The following is a 22,357-nucleotide window of genomic DNA, read 5'->3' as shown; positions in this document are numbered from 1 at the left end:
AGACTCTGTTATCCAGAAAGACTTTTACAGACAGATACCCTGGTTTCCGCCTGGTCTTAAAATCCAATCTGACTGATTGGATCACGGGTAGACGGCGCTAAGTTAGGGCTGCTCGATTATTGGATTATTACACCATTACTCGTTGACTTTTGGAAGGATGTTGCATTTATTGAAGTAAAAAAAAAAACGGTGAAACAAATCAACAGTAAAACACATTAAACTGGGATATTTCCCTTCATACTTTTCCCGTTTCTTTAACTTTTTGTTTCCATTCAGCACGTAACACGACTCCTAAAAGCGGACATGAAACCTAACAATAAGCGGATATGAATAGAGAAGCTAACCTTCAAACCACAGAGATTCAGGGAGAAGCTACAAATGTACCGAGAGCTGAACACAGCCTTTTTGAAACGTCTTTCTCACATGAACGGGCCCTGCGCCAGTCATTCTTATGTCGGCACACAGACGGACCGCGTGCACCACTCTTTCATTTTTCACTTGATTAATGTGAGAGGAACAACTGACTTTACAAGCACACACAACCAGCCTGTAGTGGCAATCTGACCACAAAGAAATGCCACTGGAGGGAATTTGAAACCATTTCCAGCGCTTGCTGGTGCAAATAATGACGTTAGTCCTTTTTATTTTATAAATGCATTCCTAAACGCCTACAGAAAGACTGACTGTGAAAGGTCAACAACGAGCAGACGGGATCTAAAAAACATCACTCGCACACAGCTGAGGTTGAAAAACTGTGTGGCTTCCCAGATCCTTATTCCTCCATCCCCCTCACCTGTGATTCCCTTTCTAACCTCTGATTAGCACACAGGTGCGCAGGTGACATAACGAACAAACCTACCCCACACACACACACACATGCACACGCACACACGGCTATACACGCACAGATACAACACAGCCTTTATGCAGACAGAAATGATGTAGGCCTATACATTCATTTGCATATAGAGCGGGGAAGTGAGATGCGATCGTAAGTGAGCACTGAGGCCGCATTTGGAGACCCATTCTGCTGCCAGGTAGGCCCACCCGTACCTAGAGCTGTCCACTTGTGATTGGATCACTCAGATGGGATTTTAAAACCAGGTGGAAACTGGGCCAGAGAGATAAGATTCACAGACCAAATGATTGATCTGTCTGCTCAGCTGTGGTGGAGTTACTCAGTGAAGGCTCCAGGCTGGCTCAACTCCGTTTACATCGCTGGGATTAAAGCATGACGCACAGCAGGTCTCCTTCCCCTCTGGGAATCAGTTCATCTTTAGGTCTGTGAAATAAAAAATTAAAAAAAAAGACATTCACACAGTCTATGGTGATGTCTTCAAACTGCTTGTTTTGTCCCAAAATATATTACATTTCCAGTCATACATGTGACAAGGAAGAAACGCAGAAATGTGCAAAAGTACGTCATTTACAGTCGCAGAGATGACATCATGTGTCCAAGTTTCCAAGACCCTGAACACTAAAGTCTTTTAGACGGTTTAGTATTTAAATTGTTACTCACTTAGTTCAAAGATAAAGCTGATGATAGTCTATATTTTTCGTATTGTCAACAAATGTCATGTTTGTTCAAACAAACATTGTTTATTTTTGTATTTGATATAGTCATATTTCTAGTGTTTTGTGTCTAAAACACTAGAATCAGCCCATAAAATACCACCATGTTTTTTTTAGTTTAGTTTTTTTTTTATTTAAAAAAATGTATCCCCCCACCTCTCCAAATATCCAAAAGAAATTGAGGACAGCTGATACATTTGAAGTGTCAAAGGTTGAGATCTGTCTGTTCCTGCTGAGGCAGACTCCAGACTCCAGACGGAAAGGACAGACACCTGCACTGAGACTTTTTGTTATCAGGTAGCTGTCCAACCCATTTAAGTGTGAATGGGTTATTGTCTGACTAGGGGCGCTTTCACACCTCGTTTAGTTCGCTTGCATCGCACTAGAGTTGGTTTGCCCCACTGGCGCGGTTCGTTTGGGCGGGTGAGAACGCAGCAGTCGCACTCGGGTGCGCACCAAAAGCGGACCAAACAAGCGTACCGAGACCTGCTTGATGAAGTGGTCTCGGTACGCTATCAGTCCAACTCTGGAGCGGTTTGTTTGTGGTGAGAACGTGATCCGACCTCGAACCGCACGACCTGTATATACTCCTGAGTCTGAGCTGATGTCTCCTGTAGTCAGGTGTGTTCAGCAGTCTGAGCTGATGTCTCCTGTAGTCAGGTGTGTTCAGCAGTCTGAGCTGATGTCTCCTGTAGTCAGGTGTGTTCAGCAGTCTGAGCTGATGTCTCCTGTAGTCAGGTGTGTTCAGCAGTCTGAGCTGGTGTCTCCTGTAGTCAGGTGTGTTCAGCAGTCTGAGCTGATGTCTCCTGTAGTCAGGTGTGTTCAGCAGTCTGAGCTGATGTCTCCTGTAGTCAGGTGTGTTCAGCAGTCTGAGCTGATGTCTCCTGTAGTCAGGTGTGTTCAGCAATCTGCGATGTGGCAAAGCAGCAAACTGTAGCAGCTTCAATGTTTCTCTCACAGAAATGGACAGAAGTCAAGCTCGCCGTCCGTCACTCGCATCCCCGTGGTCAAACCAGCCGACGCTAAAGTTGGAGACAGACGCCGTCCGAGCAGAGCGAAGTCTCGCTGAGCAGAGTAGACGTAGTAACCTCGCTCGCAAAACAATGTCTGATCATTTAAATGAAATGAGCTGGTTTGACCACTAGACCAGAACACAGGACCTTATTCCTGTGTTTACTTTCTTGCTCCCGCCCCCCCAGACACATCCGACCAATAAGAGGAGTGAACATTCTTGCGTGATTATGTAATGACGCATTTTAGTACGCTTGGAGTTTACAAACTCATCAACTGATTCGGACCAAAGCAAACAAACTATAGGTGTGAAAACGGCCTAACAGACGTGTAATCAGTTTGATTTCATTCAAAAGGACGCTGATACATTTTAAACTACAGCCAAGATTATTTAAGGCACACCGCTGTCACAGACAGCAAACATATGTTTATGTATTAAAAATGTTTATTCTACTCCCTAAACATTGAGAGAAATAGTAAGATGGCGTGACATGGTAAGGTCTGTAGAGAAGGCTTTAGATCAGCATGATGAGTGTCGCGTATATGACAAAAACAGGGGGTCGCGGGGGCAGCAGCTCCAGCAGGGGACCCCAAACTTCCCTTTCCCGAGCCACATTAACCAGCTCCGACTGGGGGATCCCGAGGTGTTCCCAGGCCAGGTTGGAGATATAATCCCTCCACCTAGTCCTGGGTCTTCCCCGAGGCCTCCTCCCAGCTGGACATCCCTCCACCTAGTCCTGGGTCTTCCCCGAGGCCTCCTCCCAGCTGGACGTCCCTCCACCTAGTCCTGGGTCTTCCCCGAGGCCTCCTCCCAGCTGGACGTGCCTCCACCTAGTCCTGGGTCTTCCCCGAGGCCTCCTCCCAGCTGGACATCCCTCCACCTAGTCCTGGGTCTTCCCCGAGGCCTCCTCCCAGCTGGACGTCCCTCCACCTAGTCCTGGGTCTCCCCCGAGGCCTCCTCCCAGCTGGACGTGCCTGGAACACGTCCCTAGGGAGGCACCCAGGGGGCATCCTTACCAGATGCCCGAACAACCTCAACTGGCTCCTCTCGACGTGAAGGAGCAGCGGCTCTACTCCGAGCTCCTCACGGATAACTGAGCTTCTCACCCTATCTCTAAGGGAGACGCCAGCCACCCTCCTGAGGAAACCCATCTCGGCCGCTTGTACCCTGGATCTTGTTCTTGTTCTTTCTTTTACCCCCGCGACCCGATACCGGATAAGCGGACGAAGATGGATGGATGGATGGATAGCTTTCTATTAACGTCTTTGATGGCTTTTGAAAGCTGAGTTTGCGGTGACGTAAAGCCCCATTTGCACGGGACTCGTATCGCCTGGGGATGTCTAGTCATTTTGAAATTAATTACGGAGGTCGCCTGTGATCTTAATCGCGTGTGAATCTGCCAAAAAGTAAGAAATCCACCTGAAACCATATTTGGTACAAAACGCAGAGGTTGTGTGATAGTATTAGTCGTGTGAATCTGCACCTCTGTGATTCAGGGTTGTATTGGCTGTGTTGGCAACTAGAAATAAAGTAAAATGAAGCAATAGGGCAGGTGGAAAACGTAGTCCAAGAGCGTTTGGAGGAACCATACTCAACATGTCTGTTTCAACATCTCTCTGGTTTAAAGGTTGATTGATTGATGTTGAAGTCTAACTACAGTCTACCCTCTGTGTGTGTCTCTCTCTCTCTCTCTCTCTCTCTCTCTCTCTCTCTCTGTGTGTGTGTGTGTGTGTGTCTGTCTCTATGTGTGTGTGTGTCTGTCTCTGTGTGTGTCTGTCTCTATGTGTGTGTGTGTCTGTCTCTGTGTGTCTGTCTCTGTGTGTGTGTGTGTGTGTCTCTCTCTCTCTCTCTATGTCTGTCTGTGTCTGTCTCTGTCTGTCTGTCTCTGTCTGTCTCTGTGTGTATGTGTTACTGTTTTAGGGAGATGCCGGTCTGATCCCGAGGTTCTGTGAAAGTTTGTTCAGTCGGATCTCGGCGGCGAGTCGATGGGATGAAGCTTCGTTCCGTACAGAAGTCAGGTGAGCAGAGATTTCAACCTTCACTGCTTACTTTACAGGCAGAAGAGAAGCTGGGACGTTTCAAATTAAAGGTGCCGCAGGTAGGATTGTGAAGATCCAGGACTTAGCCAAACAACTTCTCAGTCCCTCCCCCCTTTCCGCTAAAGCCCAAAACGGTCTCCTAAGCCCCTCCCCCCACCAGGGAGAATGAATGCGTGTGCATGAGCAGTGATTGACACGCAGTTAGACACCCCCCCTGGCCCTGATTGGTGCATCTGAACAGTTAGACACCCCCACTGGCCCTGATTGGTGCATCTGAACAGGCTGTAGGTGGAGCCAGAGGAGACCAGCTTCATGTAGTTCTACTGGAACATAGGGTCAGTTTCGGCAGATATGACAGACAGGTAGTTTTATAAGTCTTACCTGCTGCACCTTTAACAGACAGGTGCTGTAGCTCGCAAGAAGCATCTTTATAAATAACATTTTAATCTGGCTGTAAATACAGCCATGTTCTTAACATTAACATCTGTTGCTTTTTTCCCCCTGCATGTACGTAAGTGTATGTTTTAGCTTTTTCAGGAACGGCATCCTTCGTCTTTCTTCTCGCTCTTCACATGGAGCCGTGACAGAGAACAGTTAGAAGCTTTACTTGAATCAGGAAGAAACGTATTTAGTTTCCAACTTTAAAAAAAGAAACTCACATTGTCAAAGGACAAACCTGACGTACAGAGCACTAAGTTTTGGATTGGAACAACATCATGTTGTCTCCTGGTTTTTGCCTTCAGCTACCTGGAGATCTACAACGAGCGGGTGAGAGACCTGCTGAGGAGGAAATCCACTCAGACCTACAACCTGAGAGTCAGGGAGCACCCAAAGGACGGACCGTACGTAGAAGGTGAGACTGCAGAGTTAAACTCCAGAGCCAAGAAGGTCCTGGATAATGCTGGTGTTAGTTTAGTTAACTTACCTGTAGGAGTTTGGTTTAGGTGTGTATGTATAGGTTTATGCATAGGTTTAATTTACAGGAGGGTCACAACCCCCCCCCAAATAATCAAAACTGGCCAGTGCTGGTATGCCAACCAGCTTCAAACTTCAGCAGTTCTTTTGCAAAAAAATGACCATATTAGCTTCTCTGGCGAGATAGGACACCTCTCCTGACTTATTGGATGTCCTGCACAGGAGAAACCTCTCTCAGATGGTGTCCCAGAGGGCTGGACACACAGGGAGGAAGTCGAAAGGGCAGACAATTTGGGGAGGCTGTCCCGCCTCCCCCGCCACCAGGCTACAGGGTCTTGTCCTGAACGATAGACTAGCAGAGCAAGTGTAATATGATTACTAGCGATAACGTGCAGTGAATGTGCTTTTACGTCCGTTTTGGGGAGCCCAGAGGGAAAATATGGCGTTTTAAGAGTAGCCTACATCAACGATAGCTAGCTAACGGTAGACTACAGAGAGAGGGTGATATTTTTAGGTCCGTTTCGGAGCGTGTACAAAAGGCCGTCTATCAGCAGTGATTGAAGAGTGCATGTCGGAGAATAGCGCGGACACGCGCTTCACACCGCGTGCGTGCACGTGCGCCACTCGGCAGAAAAGTCCTGAGCGACAGAGGGGAAATATTTCAGTCAGAACCGAAATGAGGAACCGAAATTTGCGTTCAAATCACAAAGAGTTTAACCTGAGCCAGACCGACAACAAAGATAGAAATCATATCCACTATACAGGGATAGTAGTATACAGCTGTTATACATCATATCATCTATACAGGGATAGTAGTATACAGCTGTTATACATCATATCATCCATACAGGGATAGTAGTATACAGCTGTTATACATCATATCATCTATACAGGGATAGTAGTATACAGCTGTTATACATCATATCATCCATACAGGGATAGTAGTATACAGCTGTTATACATCATATCATCCATACAGGGATAGTAGTATACAGCTGTTATACATCATATCATCCATACAGGGATAGTAGTATACAGCTGTTATACATCATATCATCCATACAGGGATAGTAGTATACAGCTGTTATACATCATATCATCCATACAGGGATAGTAGTATACAGCTGTTATACATCATATCATCCATACAGGGATAGTAGTATACAGCTGTTATACATCATATCATCCATACAGGGATAGTAGTATACAGCTGTTATACATCATATCATCCATACAGGGATAGTAGTATACAGCTGTTATACATCATATCATCCATACAGGGATAGTAGCATACAGCTGTTATACATCATATCATCTATACAGGGATAGTAGTATACAGCTGTTATACATCATATCATCTATACAGAGATAGTAGTATACAGCTGTTATACATCATATCATCCATACAGAGATAGTAGTATACAGCTGTTATACATCATATCATCCATACAGGGATAGTAGTATACAGCTGTTATACATCATATCATCCATACAGGGATAGTAGTATACAGCTGTTATACATCATATCATCCATACAGGGATAGTAGTATACAGCTGTTATACATCATATCATCTATACAGGGATAGTAGTATACAGCTGTTATACATCATATCATCTATACAGGGATAGTAGTATACAGCTGTTATACATCATATCATCCATACAGAGATAGTAGTATACAGCTGTTATACATCATATCATCTATACAGGGATAGTAGTATACAGCTGTTATACATCATATCATCCATACAGAGATAGTAGTATACAGCTGTTATACATCATATCATCCATACAGAGATAGTAGTATACAGCTGTTATACATCATATCATCCATACAGGGATAGTAGTATACAGCTGTTATACATCATATCATCCATACAGAGATAGTAGTATACAGCTGTTATACATCATATCATCTATACAGAGATAGTAGTATACAGCTGTTATACATCATATCATCCATACAGGGATAGTAGTATACAGCTGTTATACATCATATCATCCATACAGGGATAGTAGTATACAGCTGTTATACATCATATCATCTATACAGGGATAGTAGTATACAGCTGTTATACATCATATCATCCATACAGAGATAGTAGTATACAGCTGTTATACATCATATCATCCATACAGAGATAGTAGTATACAGCTGTTATACATCATATCATCCATACAGGGATAGTAGTATACAGCTGTTATACATCATATCATCCATACAGGGATAGTAGTATACAGCTGTTATAACATAATAAAACGTATGACCCACTGGTATCAGATCAGTACTCTGTATCGGCCGATACACAAGTTCAGGTATCAGAATCGGTATCGGGAAGCAAAACATGGTATCGGGCCCTCTCTAACTCCTCACCACCTCCACAGCGTCATGGGGGCATCAGCCTGTCCAGTCTGCCTCTGCAATGCCACTGCCCCAGCAGACCGCTCCATAGAGAATGGCTGATGCCACCACAGAGTCATAGAAAGTCCTCAGGAGTGCCCCCTGCACCCCAAAAGACCTGAGTCTCCTCAGCAGATACAGTCTTCTCTGGCACTTTTTTGCAAAGTGCTGTGGTGTTGTCAAGAAATCTTTTGTATTATGGTCTTGTAGTTGCGTAGTAATCTTTAAGTTTCTGGCGAGTACGTAGCCAGTTGATGTGTTTTCTCAGTGGTTTTGTTCATGACTTCATGTAACCCCCCGACCCCCCCCTTCCATCTCAGATCTGTCAAAACACCTGGTGCAGAACTACAGCGACGTGGAAGAGCTGATGGAGGCGGGAAACATCAACCGCACCACCGCCAGCACCGGCATGAACGACGTCAGCAGCCGCTCGCACGCCATCTTCACCATTAACTTCACACAGGTCGGAAAACTAGTTACTCACTTCAGAAAGTAGATCGTTTCTCCACAGGGTTGGTTTTGAATGAGTCCCTTAAAAACGAAACAAAACGTGCTTTGACTTTACGGTGAAGTGTTCTGTGTTGTGACCGTTAATTCTGGTCTCATCACAGAACAGCTAGTCTATATATCCTCGACGTTCCACTTTAGGGATTGCTCTGTTGCCCACAGAAATTCCGCCGGATTTCACTCATTTCGGCCGGATGTCCCGTCCCCTTCTTCTGTCTCTGTGTTGGCGTTCTAACCTCCGGCTGATTTGATCGATCTCTCTCTCTCTCTCTCTCTCTCTATTGCTCTCTCTCTCTATTGCTCTCTCTGTCTCTCTCTGTCTCGCTCTCTCTCTGTCTCTCTCTCTATCGCTCGCTCTCTCTATCGCTCGCTCTCTCTATCGCTCTCTCTCTCTATCGCGCTCTCTCTCTATCTCTCTCTCTCTATCTCTCTCTCTCTCTCTCGCTCTCTCTATCTCTCGCTCTCTCTCTCTCTATCGCTCGCTCTCTGTATCGCTCGCTCTCTCTCTCTCGCTCTCTCTCTCTATCGCTCGCTCTCTCTATCTCTCTGTCTGTCTCTCTATCTATCTCTCTATCTATCTGTCTCTCTATCTCTCTCTCTATCTCTCTATCTGTCTCTCTATCTGTCTCTCCCTCTCTCTCTATCTCTCTCTCTCTCTCTCTCTCTCTCTCTCTCTCTCTCTCTCTATCTCTCTATCTCTATCTCTCTCGCTCTCTATCGCTCTCTCTATCGCTCTCTCTCTATCTCTATCTCTCTCTCTCTCTCTATCACTTAGAACGGACCCACCGCTGTGCCGTTTTTGGTGGAGCTGTTCGTTTAATAGTCGACTCAGAAGAAAGCGACCATTCGGCATGTGGAGTTAAACTGACAAACATTATGTCGGCAGGATCATTTAAAAGGCAACCACGACTACATTTTTTGTACAGCCCTATTTCTGATACCGTGTTGGCAGAAATGTTGCCATGGTGGGCCGCCATTACAAAATCAACATGGAGGAAACGCTGTATAGATCAGTGTACGATGATTTTCATGCAGTCTCCACATATCACTACACCTGCTGAAGAAGACGGCGATCACCGTCGTTTACAGACAATAAACCTCTGCGGTGAACAACGTGGAGGAAATGTCCACGAGCTGCTGATTATGTGCCAGAATCCCTCCGTGTAATTGTAAACAAATATATGAAATGAACATACATTCACACGATTTTTCACGGTAAGCAACAAGCCATTATTGCATCTTTTCAACACTCAGCAAAACTCAGACAAATAGCTCTCGCTCTCCGTCTCTGTCCGCTATTTGTGTTCCAGATTTTCACCAAAAACAAACAGATTTAGGATGTGTGGAGGATGAGTTTTGTGCAGATTTCATCATATCTCAAACTGTTTTCAGTAATGTACCCCCTGGGAAATATTCTCTGAGCCAAGGACCCCCCAACGTGCTTTTTTGGTAGAGGGTAAAAAACAAACAAAGCCTGTATAAAGAGGTACATTACAGCGCTGCACCGCCACTGTCTGATTGACTAAACAACAACTTTGTAACTGAAAGACGCTCAAATGCTCCTTCAAATGTTTAAAATCCATGTAAATTAGTGTATTAGTATAGTATAATTTTCATGGAATTATGCATGACGTACCCCCTCCAGTACTCCAAAGTACCCCTAGGGGTACACGTACCCCCCATTTGAGAAACACCGCTGTAGTTCACAGTAAATAACCATATATGGTGAAAGATGTGGAGGAAATGTAGATGAGCTGCTGATTATGTGCCCTAATCCCTCTGTGTAAAATATGAAATGAACGTTAATTCACAGGATTTTTTTACTGAAGGCAACAAGCCATTATTGCATCCTTTTTTTTTAAAAGGTGCTCTAAGCGATGTTGGGTGACGTCACTTCTTGTTGACGTTCAAAGTATTTTCAAACAAAACGGAGGCTAGCTCGCCCCTCCCTCCTCCTCATCCCGTCCCCTCCCCCTCCCTTCTGTGGTTAGAGCCTGGGCTACAGTGTGTTCAGGGGACAGGCAGCTAGCAGATAGTGAGGAGATGTTTTTTACAGTGTGTTCAGGGGACAGGCAGCTAGCAGATAGTGAGGAGATGTTTTTTACAGTGTGTTCAGGGGACAGGCAGCTAGCAGATAGTGAGGAGATGTTTTTTACAGTGTGTTCAGGGGACAGGCAGCTAGCAGATAGTGAGGAGATGTTTTTTACAGTGTGTTCAGGGGACAGGCAGCTAGCAGATAGTGAGGAGATGTTTTTTACAGTGTGTTCAGGGGACAGGCAGCTAGCAGATAGTGAGGAGATGTTTTTTACAGTGTGTTCAGGGGACAGGCAGCTAGCAGATAGTGAGGAGATGTTTGCTGTATGTGACAAAAAATGTTGTAGCCTAAAAAAGGCGTGACATCGCGTAGAGCACCTTTTTAATATTCAGCAAAACTCAGACAAATGGTTCCCGCTCTCTGTCTTTTGTCAGGCCAAGTTCGACGCAGAGATGCCCAGCGAGACGCTCAGTAAGATCCACCTGGTGGATCTGGCCGGCAGCGAGCGAGCCGACGCCACCGGAGCGACGGGCGTCCGCCTGAAGGAAGGAGGAAACATCAACAAGTCGCTGGTCACCCTGGGCAACGTCATCTCTGCACTTGGTCAGAAACAGAAGAAGATGACGATGATCTGAAATCTGTTTTTTTACATTTTCATCTGTCTATATTTTGTGTTTTACATTTTGATTTGATCCTTTTATTTCCGTGTCATGCACACAAAGTGCCCAACCCTGATGGCTTTATAAGACCACCACATTTTAAGTTTCATGGTTATCAAAAACGAACTGCGCCAACCTGCACCACCAAACACAACAAACAGTCGTCCAGCCAATAACTGACAAGAAGGAGCTGGTTGAGCCATCACCGCAGCAGCGTTAGCCAGTAGGCTACTTCCACAATGCACGCTAATGACTAAACCAACTCCTCCTTGTCTGTTATTGGCTGGAACACTGTTTATGTTTGGTGGTGCAGTTTGTTTTTGTTGCCGTTTGTGGAGCCTGGGCTGTCTACAGAGACCACTTTTTTTTTTTTTTTTACAGTGTGTTCAGGGGACAGGCAGCTAGCAGATAGTGAGATGTTTTTTACAGTGTGTTCAGGGGACAGGCAGCTAGCAGACAGTGAGGAGATGTTTTTTACAGTGTGTTCAGGGGACAGGCAGCTAGCAGATAGTGAGGAGATATTTTTTACAGTGTGTTCAGGGGACAGGCAGATAGTGAGATTGTTTTTTACAGTGTTCAGGGGACAGGCAGCTAGCAGATAGTGAGGAGATGTTTTTTACAGTGTGTTCAGGGGACAGGCAGCTAGCAGATAGTGAGGAGATGTTTTTTACAGTGTGTTCAGGGGACAGGCAGCTAGCAGATAGTGAGGAGATGTTTGCTGTATGTGACAAAAAATGTTGTAGCCTAAAAAACGCGTCACATCACTTAGAGCACCTTTAATCCTCCTGCTGACTGGAGGATCTGTCTTCCTGTTTTCTGTTCCAGCTGACATGACGCAGGACAGCGTGAACACCAACCTGAAGAAGAAGTCGGTGTTTGTTCCCTACAGAGACTCGGTGCTGACGTGGCTGCTGAAAGACAGCCTGGGCGGCAACTCCAAGACCATCATGATCGCCAGTGAGACGAAAACATGAAATCACATACACACGTTTCAAATCTTAGAGACCGAATCACGGTGACAAAAACAGTTACTTGACTGTCATTCTCTTTGCAAACATGAAAATGAACTAATGTGAGTCACTGAAGCAGATATGAAATGAAAGCCAACTCAAACTACACTCTCAGCATTTTCGTAAGCCTGCCCCTGAAGCTACTGCAGCTTCAGGGAAAACTGCAGCTGACGTTAACGTTACAGAAACTACCGAAAATGAGCCAGATGAGGCTGATGCTTTACGCGACAACGTTACAAAAAATGTATGGCGTTGTCGCTCTGGGACACGGGCGAGAATGAGGCTGGGAGGGAAAAATCACAGTGTACTCACTACAAAAAACTAGACTACACCACTGATCGGGTCTGTAAAAAACATTATTTGATGCATGTGTTTCTCTTTGCAGCCGTTTCCCCCGCCGATGTGAACTACGGCGAGACGCTCAGCACCCTGCGATACGCTAACCGAGCCAAGAACATCATCAACAAACCCACCATCAACGAGGACTGCAACGTCAGGCTGATCAGAGAGCTGCGGGCCGAAATCGCCCGACTCAAAGCTCTGCTGATTCAGGGCAACCAGGTAAACAAACCCGGACCGATAAGACGGTTACAAAGAGTCTGCAGCAGGTCTCACTCTGCTGCTGTCGCCGTTCCTGTCTCAGGATTCAGATTAACAGATGTTGAGTGAGGATGGTTGAAAAGGTAGGGATGTAACGATGGACTCAACTTAGGATTTGATACGATACACCATCTTAAGGCTCTGACACACCAACCAGACGGCAGAAAAGCCAGTCGGACTGATCAGTCTCCCCGTGTTGGTCCAAAAAGTGCATCAGAACACACTGAAGCGACGCTGACTTGAGCGTACGTTCTGCGCGTGCGCGAGACGTAATACGTCTCCATAACAGCAGGCGGCGCTAATCTGTATTGTCGCCCCAAAAAAATGAAAACCGGCAGCTGATTGGACGAACCCGTCATGTGGGTCTGGCGATCCCGTACGTGTTTCTGGAAACATTTTAAGCGAGAAATGGGCCGTGCAGTTGCTGAATCTGTCTTCATTTTAAAAAAAAAAAAGAAGAAGGAAAAATGTAAAAGATTTTGAGAGGCGTTCGTCAATCCCCCAAATTAAAGCCGACAGCTCCTCCGACTGACGACGGCACGGGACACACCGACCAGACTCCAGTCACCGACCCCGCCAGACTGTCCGACGGCCGATAAACGGGTTGGTGCGTCGGCGCCTTTTTAAAGTGACGATACGATGTTCTCAGGATCAGAATAAGCTGCAGACACATGAGTGGAAGTTATTCCTTTATTTCTATAAACTGTGCAAAACAGCAGATGTGTCCTCTTATCAGAAGTGACATAAATAAATAGAAAAAAATCTTTTGTTCAATGCGGCCGCAGTGTGAACAACCGAGGCGGATTTGATGCCACTTTTATGCCAATCTACATGGACATTTTGTCACACTTACGCGCTGGCTGGAGTCATCCCGAGACACAGACAGTAACATTAAAAACCTGACTAGGCTACAACATGGAGAACAGTGATGGAGCAGGTCACTGGAGGGAGAGGGAGGTGTTAGACCTAATCAGTGTATTCAATTAAGTTTTATTTATAGTATCAAATCATAACAAGAGTTATCTCGAGACACTTACAGATAGAGTAGGACTAGACCACACTCACAGATCCAGGGTACAAGCGGCCGAGATGGGTTTCCTCAGGAGGGTAGCTGGCGTCTCCCTTAGAGATAGGGTGAGAAGCTCAGTTATCCGTGAGGAGCTCGGAGTAGAGCCGCTGCTCCTTCACGTCGAAAGGAGCCAGTTGAGGTGGTTCGGGCATCTGGTAAGGATGCCCCCTGGGCGCCTCCCTAGGGAGGTGTTCCAGGCACGTCCAGCTGGGAGGAGGCCTCGGGGGAAGACCCAGGACTAGGTGGAGGGACGTCCAGCTGGGAGGAGGCCTAGGGGAAGACCTAGGACTAGGTGGAGGGACGTCCAGCTGGGAGGAGGCCTCGGGGAAGACCCAGGACTAGGTGGAGGGACGCCCAGCTGGGAGGAGGCCTCGGGGAAGACCCAGGACTAGGTGGAGGGACGTCCAGCTGGGAGGAGGCCTCGGGGGAGACCCAGGACTAGGTGGAGGGATTATATCTCTAACCTGGCCTGGGAACGCCTCGGGATCCCCCAGTCGGAGCTGGTTAATGTGGCTCGGGAAAGGGAAGTTTGGGGTCCCCTGCTGGAGCTGCTACCCCCGCGACCCGATACCGGATAAGCAGACGAAGATGGATGGATAGACCACACTCTATAATTTACAAAGCCCCAACAATTACAATAATTCCCTCAAGAGCAAGCATTAGCGGTAGCTATAGCGACAGTGGCGAGGAAAAACTCCCTTTCGGGAAGAAACCTGGGACAGACCCAGACTCTTGGTAGGCGGTGTCTGACGGCGCCGGTTGGGGGTGTGATGAACAGTGGCAATAATAGTCACAATAAAGAAAATGGAACAGTGACTACAATGGTAGTCGTAGTAGTTCATGCTCTTAAATGTTACGGCTGCCGTTACACAAACATTTTGAAATAAAAGCAAAATGCTGACTTCCTCCATAACCTCCCTAACGTCAGTGCAGCAGCGCGCTGCGTCTGATGTCAGTGTTATTGTTCTTTTGCGCACGCGGGTCAGTTTGAAACCGCAAACTAGTTCACGCTGGAACCTGATATAGGCCACATTTTAAAAGGTCATGGGAACAGGCAAACAAAAAATCAGATCTGAGCAAAAAATCTGAATTAAGCACGAAGACTTGAGGTGTGAACGTAGACAAAGGGACGTCGGAAACTAAATTAGAAAAGGATGAAGCAGTTTGAGGGAAAGTGACGTACTTGTTGGACTGGAATCGTGAGACAGCTTTAGAGGATTTTATTTTGCTATACCCCTTTATGACATCCGGTTGTCAGTAACATGCTACTAACTTTTAACAGTCTTGATTATTATGATGAAAAAGTCACTGCATGAATGTCACTGAGGATACAACCCAGTTTGTGCTTGTGTTTGTGTGTCAGATTGCTCTCCTGGACTCGCCCACTGCTCTGAGTATGGAGGAGAAACTGCACCAAAATGAAGCCAGAGTAAGTCTTTAAAAAAATGTAATTATTGCACCAGAAAGCGTGGTGACTGCTGCACCAAACTACACCATCTTTTGAGATTTAAGTGAACTGAGAATGTGGCTTTGTTTGTGTTGATCTCTGCTCTGCTGATGAACTTGTTCGGTTGTTTGTGTTTTAGCCTTTATTTGTTTTTTTTGTGTTTGCAGGTCCTGGAGCTGACTAAAGAGTGGACCAACAAATGGAACGAGACTCAGAACATTCTCAAGGTACGTTTTTCTATCATCCCTGTTCTACTCATGCTCACTGTGTGTGTGGACTTTAATTGTAAAATGTTTAAAGGTCCTATGACATGCTTCTTTTTGGATGTTTTTATATAGACCTTAGTGGTCCCCTAATACTGTATCTGAAGTCTCTTTTATATAGTCCTTAGTGGTCCCCTAATACTGTATCTGAAGTCTCTTTTATATAGACCTTAGTGGTCCCCTAATACTGTATCTGAAGTCTCTTTTATATAGACCTTAGTGGTCCCCTAATACTGTCTCTGAAGTCTCTTTTATATAGGCCTTAGTGGTCCCCTAATACTGTATCTGAAGTCTCTTTATATAGACCTTAGTGGTCCCTTAATACTGTATCTGAAGTCTCTTTTATATAGACCTTAGTGGTCCCCTAATACTGTATCTGAAGTCTCTTTTATATAGACCTTAGTGGTCCCCTAATACTGTATCTGAAGTCTCTTTTATATAGACCTTAGTGGTCCCCTAATACTGTATCTGAAGTCTCTTTTATATAGACCTTAGTGGTTGACGGCCGACCATGGTTGTATTTCAGTTAGTCTAATAGCTGGTTTGATTTGCATTGAGAGATGATTTTATGGAAAGTACCCCATGTTAATCTCTAGGTATGGTGAAGGGTATGTGATGATGATGTGGGGGTGGGGATGATGTGAAGGGGATGTGATGATGGGGGGGTATGGTGAAGGGTATGTGATGATGGGGGGGTATGGTGAAGGGTATGTGATGATGGGGGGACCAAGGGATCTTTATCAGGATCATAGTATCCTGGATCCATGAAATAACTGGCCTTTCAAAATAAAAGTCTGCCTGCCTCTATGGGAATCTAACATAGGGGTGAACTGACTTATGTCCCCCTGTATTTTAAGGAAGAACATTTATTTATTTATGATACATTATTCATTCACAAAGACAATCGGTGTCCTTAAAGGCTGGATTTTTCCTCATTTTTTAATTAAGGCATTAAGATCAATTTCCTAAAGATGATTATTTTAGCATGAACTTTAGCATGGGTTCCTAAACTCAGGAGCAGCTGTGTGTGTGTGTGTGTGTGTGTGTGTGTGTGTGTGTGTGTGTGTGTGTGTGTGTGTAAAATGTGGCACAAATGTCTACTTATTTTTATTATTTTATTTTGATATCATTTTTCTTTAGTCAATATTTTGCACATTCTATCCTCTTCATTGTAAACACTGTACAGCTCTTTTAATTTGACACATTTTTGTTATTGTACATTTTAATTTCATAGCAAAGAAACTCCCGCACACTCACACACACAATATATAAAGTTTTAATAATAGGCAGCGTTTCGGTACTAGACCGTCTTCAGGCAGAATGATATTTCTGACTCTTGACTCTTGCGGTATTTGCAGTACAAGGCAATAAAAATAGTTCCTATGTGAAAGCGTACTTGATAAACCTGATTGTGACTGTGATGTGTGCAGGAGGAGACTCTGGCTCTGAGGAAAGAGGGGATCGGCGTGGTGTTGGACTCGGAGCTGCCCCACCTCATCGGCATCGACGACGACCTGCTCAGTACCGGCATCATCCTGTACCATCTGAAGGTCCGAAATCCCCCGAAAACGCTTCAGAGCCTGAATCATCTGGGCCCAGTTTTTCAAAAAATGTAATCTGGGTCAAATTGATCCGGATTTTGGAAATCCCATGTTTTGCTATCCAGGATCACCTGATCCGTCTTACCTTTATGCCAGTTTTTAAAAGGAACATTGGATTGGATGACTGTGATCCAAATACCAAATTTCAGGATTACCAAATCCTGTTTAGCAGAGCCTTAAAGGGAACCAACAGTGTAGCCTACTGGCTTAGCAAAGAACAACTGCCCCGTAGTCAGGTCGGTGTCGGGCTTACGTCTACTCTAGCACGTTTTCATTTTTAAAGGTCCTATGACACGTTGCTTATTTTCGTGCCATGGGACCTTTTAAGAGGCTGTTTGAGACTAAAGGGATTTCCATCCACACAAAGAGTTTTAGCTCCAGTAGCAGAACTAATCTGCGTCCACATTAACACGCCTGACAACACACGTATCACATGACCAGTCACACACACACACACACACACACTGGGCATGTGCGTACCGGTCTTAACAGGAAGCAGATTGTCTGTCGTTACTCTGAAATGACGTAAAAGCTGTGTTAGAAACCGTTCCGTCACTCACTGTTCCCTATGTAGTGTTTATTAAATAGTGAACTATAGAGGGAACGACCAAACCAGATTTCGGACACTACGCTGAAAACATGGTTGCGTCAGTAAATGCTCCAGTTATTTTGGGAGACGGAGGCATCATGTAAACATCATGTAAACAAACCGAACACTCGGGAGGATAGTTTATTGTTGCGTTTATTCAACTGCCGCCAACCTTACATTTACGACCCTTCCGTAAGCCATTGCTGTAAGCCTTAAAGGCACAGTAACCTGTCACTTGCGGTGCATAACATATCAGAGTCCAACAGGACACAATACTGAACATTTTCAGACATAACATGTTCTCCCCACCCCCCCTGGAAACTGAAACATAAAATCCAGCCCACATTTCCCAGTGTCACTATCACCCTGTCACATAGTCCCCATGCCAGATTGGCGGGACCCTCATTCTCTGAGGGCGTGCTGGCCGTGAAGCTGTGTCAGTCGGTGCTGATGGATTGTGTGGCGCTGATAGTCTTAATTAGCTTTGTAGCAACCCATATGGCAACGCCTTGACTGTAACGGACGTTGATTAATATCAAAGAGTTACGCACTAAAGCTTTAAGAAACGAAAGCCCGCTCCATTTTTCCTTTTCATTTTTCGCGGGTGCTTCTTCTCCTCCGGGAAAACATGGCCGCGTTGCATTGTGGTATACGGGAATAAAATGTGTGCATTGTGGGTGTTTTATAGTGGACTATATAGTCGGGCTGGTGGTAGTTGTTTAGTTGCAAAAAAAAGCCTACGGAGACAAGATCAAACGGTAGTCATTTGTTATCCTTGTTGAAATAACCAGTCAGTCAGCCTGGGATGTTGTTTTTTCCCCCAGGAAAGGGAGTCATGTTATGGGGCGTAATGAATCAGGGAAGGACCCTTCATGACTGATAAGACCCAATGAGAAGGCTAACGTTGTCGTTTCCAAATGTCTCCCTTTGTGTCCGTCCGGGAGCATGCCTATGGTCCCACAGCCCAATGGTCCCACAGCCCTATGTTCCCACAGCCCTATGGTCCCACAGCCAAATGTTCCCACATTTCCTTTTTCATAAATTTGTATCAGATTTTATCCCCCTAACCCTAAAAAATGTTGTGGGAGGATAGGGCTTAAATTGAAGAGAAATGTAGGAACACAAGACCTAATTTTGAAAATGTCCTAGAAATGTGGGACCATAGGGCTGACCCTGTCCGTCCATACTACAAAGCAACCCCGGAGTTTTCGGGGAGCAGCACTGTTTCCAAACGTCTCCGTTTTAGGGGCTCAAACGCCGCAGTAGTGTGGACGCGAGGCGTCAACGTAGAGACATTTTTTAAACCAAAACGTAGCAATGTAAATGTAGTCTCAGTGTGTGTTTCTTTATCTTTTTCTCCTTCCATTTCAGGAGGGACGGACATACGTGGGAAGGGAGGACGCGTCCACAGAGCAGGACATCAGTAAGTTTGTCAAATGCTGTTTTTTTTTTTTTTAAATCAACAACCAGTAGGAATTAATTTGAACAAGCTGCAGTGGAAGATACCATTACACCAACAGTGTTACAAAACAAGGAAAACCTGTTTTACAGCACTTATTTCATTTAACTGGAATTGTCACAGAAAAGCAGAGATACGAAAACACACATTTGCAAATACTCGACCACATGCCTACTTTTAATATAGAAATACCATGTTTATACATCACACAAACCTCATGTACCAGTTGTTGATATATAAAAGTCAAACGATGTTCTTCCTTTTCCCCGAAAGATGTTTGATTTCCTCAAACCTGTTTCGCTCAACACTAACCTTTTTTTAAATCCGCTTTTGTTGCCGGAAGTAAAACATGCAGTTGCCATTTGTAGTTTTTATACTTTGAGTAATTAAGCAGTTATACATCAGCCAAATAATGGAAATATGACCAAAAAAAAAACATGTACAAATATTCTTTCTCAGTTGAATGAAATGACATTACATTGCTGATTCTTGTAGGTGTGCAGAAGTGAATTTATTTTTTGTGTAATCTCCACGTCTCTCCTGTGTTGTCTCTTCCTCCTGCAGTCCTGCACGGTCTGGACCTGGAGAGCGATCACTGCATGTTTGAGAGCCAGAACGGCAAAGTGACCCTGGTGCCGCTCGGCAGAGCCCAGTGTTCAGTTAATGGCGTTCAGGTGACGGAGCCGATGGCGCTCAACCAAGGTACAGAGAAATCCGAAACCTCTGACGTCTCATCAGCCGCCTTAAATGTTTAATCTTCAGACGTGAAAGAGGAATCTGTCCTGGACTGTTCTCAGTTGCTGTCGTGTTGTCGTCTAGGTGCTGTTATTCTGCTCGGCAGGACCAACATGTTTCGCTTCAACCATCCGAAAGAGGCGGCCAAGCTGAGGGAGAAACGCAAGGTAAGATTTGATCTTCTGAAGGTTGGACTGAACCTAGTCTATATCCACGACGTTCCACTTCTGGGATTGCTCCGTTGCTGCCCAAAATTCTGCCAGATGTCCCTCATTTTCGGCCGGATGTCCCGTCCCCTTCCTCTGTCTCTGTGTTGGCGTTCCAACCTCCGGTGGGTTTCTGAGGACTATGGTGAACTGCTCCTCAGATCTCTGCAGGGTGAATCCAGACAGCTAGCTAGACTATCTGTCCAATCTGAGCTTTCTGTTGCACGACTAAAACAACTTCTGAACGTCCACATGTTCCACCAAAACCAGCTCCTTCCTGAGACTATTTAGCAGAGGCACCGTGGCTCCGTCCGGAGCTTAGCCCCGCCCACGACGATTGTGATTGGTTTAAAGAAATGCCAATAAACCAGAGCAGGTTGTCCTCCCATCCAGGAATGCTGTGTGGACTAGACAGACCCTCCTCTGCAGCTCTGTGGAGGAAGGTCTGGCAAAGCGAGACTACACTGAGCCTGTTTTCAGCTGAGACAGTGACTATGTTTACATGCACCTATTATTACGGTTTTTGCCCGTTTTTTTTTCCTACTTAGCTGTTTACACGGCTAATGAAAGTGAATATTCCACTAATATTCAATACATATAGGCATTGTTGCATCTAACTAATATTTCCTTTTACATGCAGCCATGGAAAACATATTTTTTCCCAAGTGTCCCAGCGGTGGAGGACTTGTTGGCGCGTTTGAACACAGCCTCCCTCTTTCATTCCTTCAACCAGTTCCTCAAAAGGTCGTCGTTGTCCAAAACGGCGCATAGCCAAAAACCTGTCGATGTCCATCGTTCATCATGTTTAAAACTAGCTGTGTTTCTCCTTTTTCACAACGCACAGAGCTGACCGTAAGCCGCAAACAGGCAAGAGGCCAGAAACTGTCGCAAACTGCTGTAAAAACCCTGATTGAGACGCAGATTCTGAATGCAAGGACGATACATTTAGGCATTGTTGCATCTAAAGTGCAACCGATGCAACGTATGTGGGACTTCTAGCCGTCCTTGTCCCTGGTTAGGCTTTTAGAAATGACTTTTAATGGCTCTTAGAGAACAAACTTAACAATTGAAGCAGACAAACGGGCAGTCACAGATGCATAAAAACTGAAAGTCAAGCAGACATGGAGCACGGCAGCGGCCACGTACAGTACACGCATAACGACGAACGATACAGCAGACTGAGGCAGAAACCTAGACGGTTAAAAGCTGACAGTTAAAGCAAACAGTCACATAAATACATAACAATCAACAGTAAAACAAACACAGACAGGCAGACTTATGTAACTAAGGAAGAGAAGTAAAGACATTTACTAAAATAACTAAGAATTAACAAACAAACTGACTTACTCCTCTTCATCCCCTATGGGACATCAGGCTTCAGTGAGCCCTCTCCATTGCATTGGGTCCCTGGCAGCATGTTGGGCCTCTCCCCATGACAGCTTCATCTCTTCCAGCTCTTGTGTCACAGTTCTGGGTCAGGTGGTTTTGGGCCTCCCAGGGTTTCTTTTGCCAGGTGGTGTCCACCTTAAGGCGACTTTTGTGACGCGGTCCTGCTCCATCCTCAACACATGTCCCAGCCATCTCAGGCGTCTGTGCGTAATCCCCTTGGTGATGCTCCGGCTTCCCGCTTTCTTGTACAGTTCGTTGTTGGAGATCTCATTAGGCCAAAAGATCTGAAGAATAAACAAAAGAGCGTAAATGATGTCCAAAGAATGCTTCTGCTTCTAAAACCCGAGTAATACCGGCATATCGCACAGAAAATGCTAAAAGGCCTTATTCTGAATCTCCAAACGGAATAAGCTGTTGACCTGTGACTTGATCCTGTTTTTAAATTCAGAGTATTGTCATATTTGTAATAATAGGGGAGTATTAGTGTGCATGTAAACATACTCGGTGATGTTGTTGCTGACTCTCTGACCTTCCACTTTTCCCCCCCGTCAGAGTGGCCTGCTCTCTACGTTCAGCCTCTCTATGACCGATCTGTCCAAGTCCTGTGAGAGCCTGTCCACTGTGATGCTCTACAACCCCGGGTGAGTGCATGAACACAAACGCACCAAACATCAGCCGCATGCGATTATCAGCTCAGACCCTGCAGTGCATCTCCCCTCTGCATCAAACCCCCCCCACCTCAGGATTTCAGATTCTCTACTTTTCAGAGCTTCTGATCAAGTTTATCTGCTTTCATACAGCACTCACAAAGAACAAAATACCTAAGGCTATGTTCACACTTGGTGTCT

General features: G+C 45.3%; 1 protein-coding gene across 4 annotated transcripts in view; it reads left to right on the top strand.

Annotated features, from left to right (window-relative positions):
* The window catches only part of kif16ba (kinesin family member 16Ba), a 59,759-nt gene that overhangs the window by 7,265 nt on the left and 30,137 nt on the right, over positions 1-22,357 (top strand). For all 4 annotated transcript variants that reach the window (XM_078272632.1, XM_078272622.1, XM_078272614.1 and 1 more), the window contains exons 5-17: positions 4,505-4,602; positions 5,367-5,476; positions 8,261-8,403; positions 10,917-11,085; positions 11,967-12,098; positions 12,537-12,712; positions 15,184-15,249; positions 15,435-15,494; positions 16,961-17,080; positions 19,092-19,143; positions 19,744-19,881; positions 19,999-20,081; positions 22,062-22,150. In XM_078272632.1, the coding sequence (XP_078128758.1) occupies positions 4,505-4,602; positions 5,367-5,476; positions 8,261-8,403; positions 10,917-11,085; positions 11,967-12,098; positions 12,537-12,712; positions 15,184-15,249; positions 15,435-15,494; positions 16,961-17,080; positions 19,092-19,143; positions 19,744-19,881; positions 19,999-20,081; positions 22,062-22,150 (1,436 nt within the window). The remainder of the gene's footprint in view (positions 1-4,504; positions 4,603-5,366; positions 5,477-8,260; positions 8,404-10,916; positions 11,086-11,966; positions 12,099-12,536; positions 12,713-15,183; positions 15,250-15,434; positions 15,495-16,960; positions 17,081-19,091; positions 19,144-19,743; positions 19,882-19,998; positions 20,082-22,061; positions 22,151-22,357) is intronic.

The sequence above is a fragment of the Sander vitreus genome, chromosome 2, assembly GCF_031162955.1.
Source record: "Sander vitreus isolate 19-12246 chromosome 2, sanVit1, whole genome shotgun sequence".
Lineage (NCBI taxonomy): Eukaryota > Metazoa > Chordata > Actinopteri > Perciformes > Percidae > Sander > Sander vitreus.
Note: the sequence above shows the minus strand (reverse complement) of the source record. Positions and strands in the feature narration are given on the sequence as shown.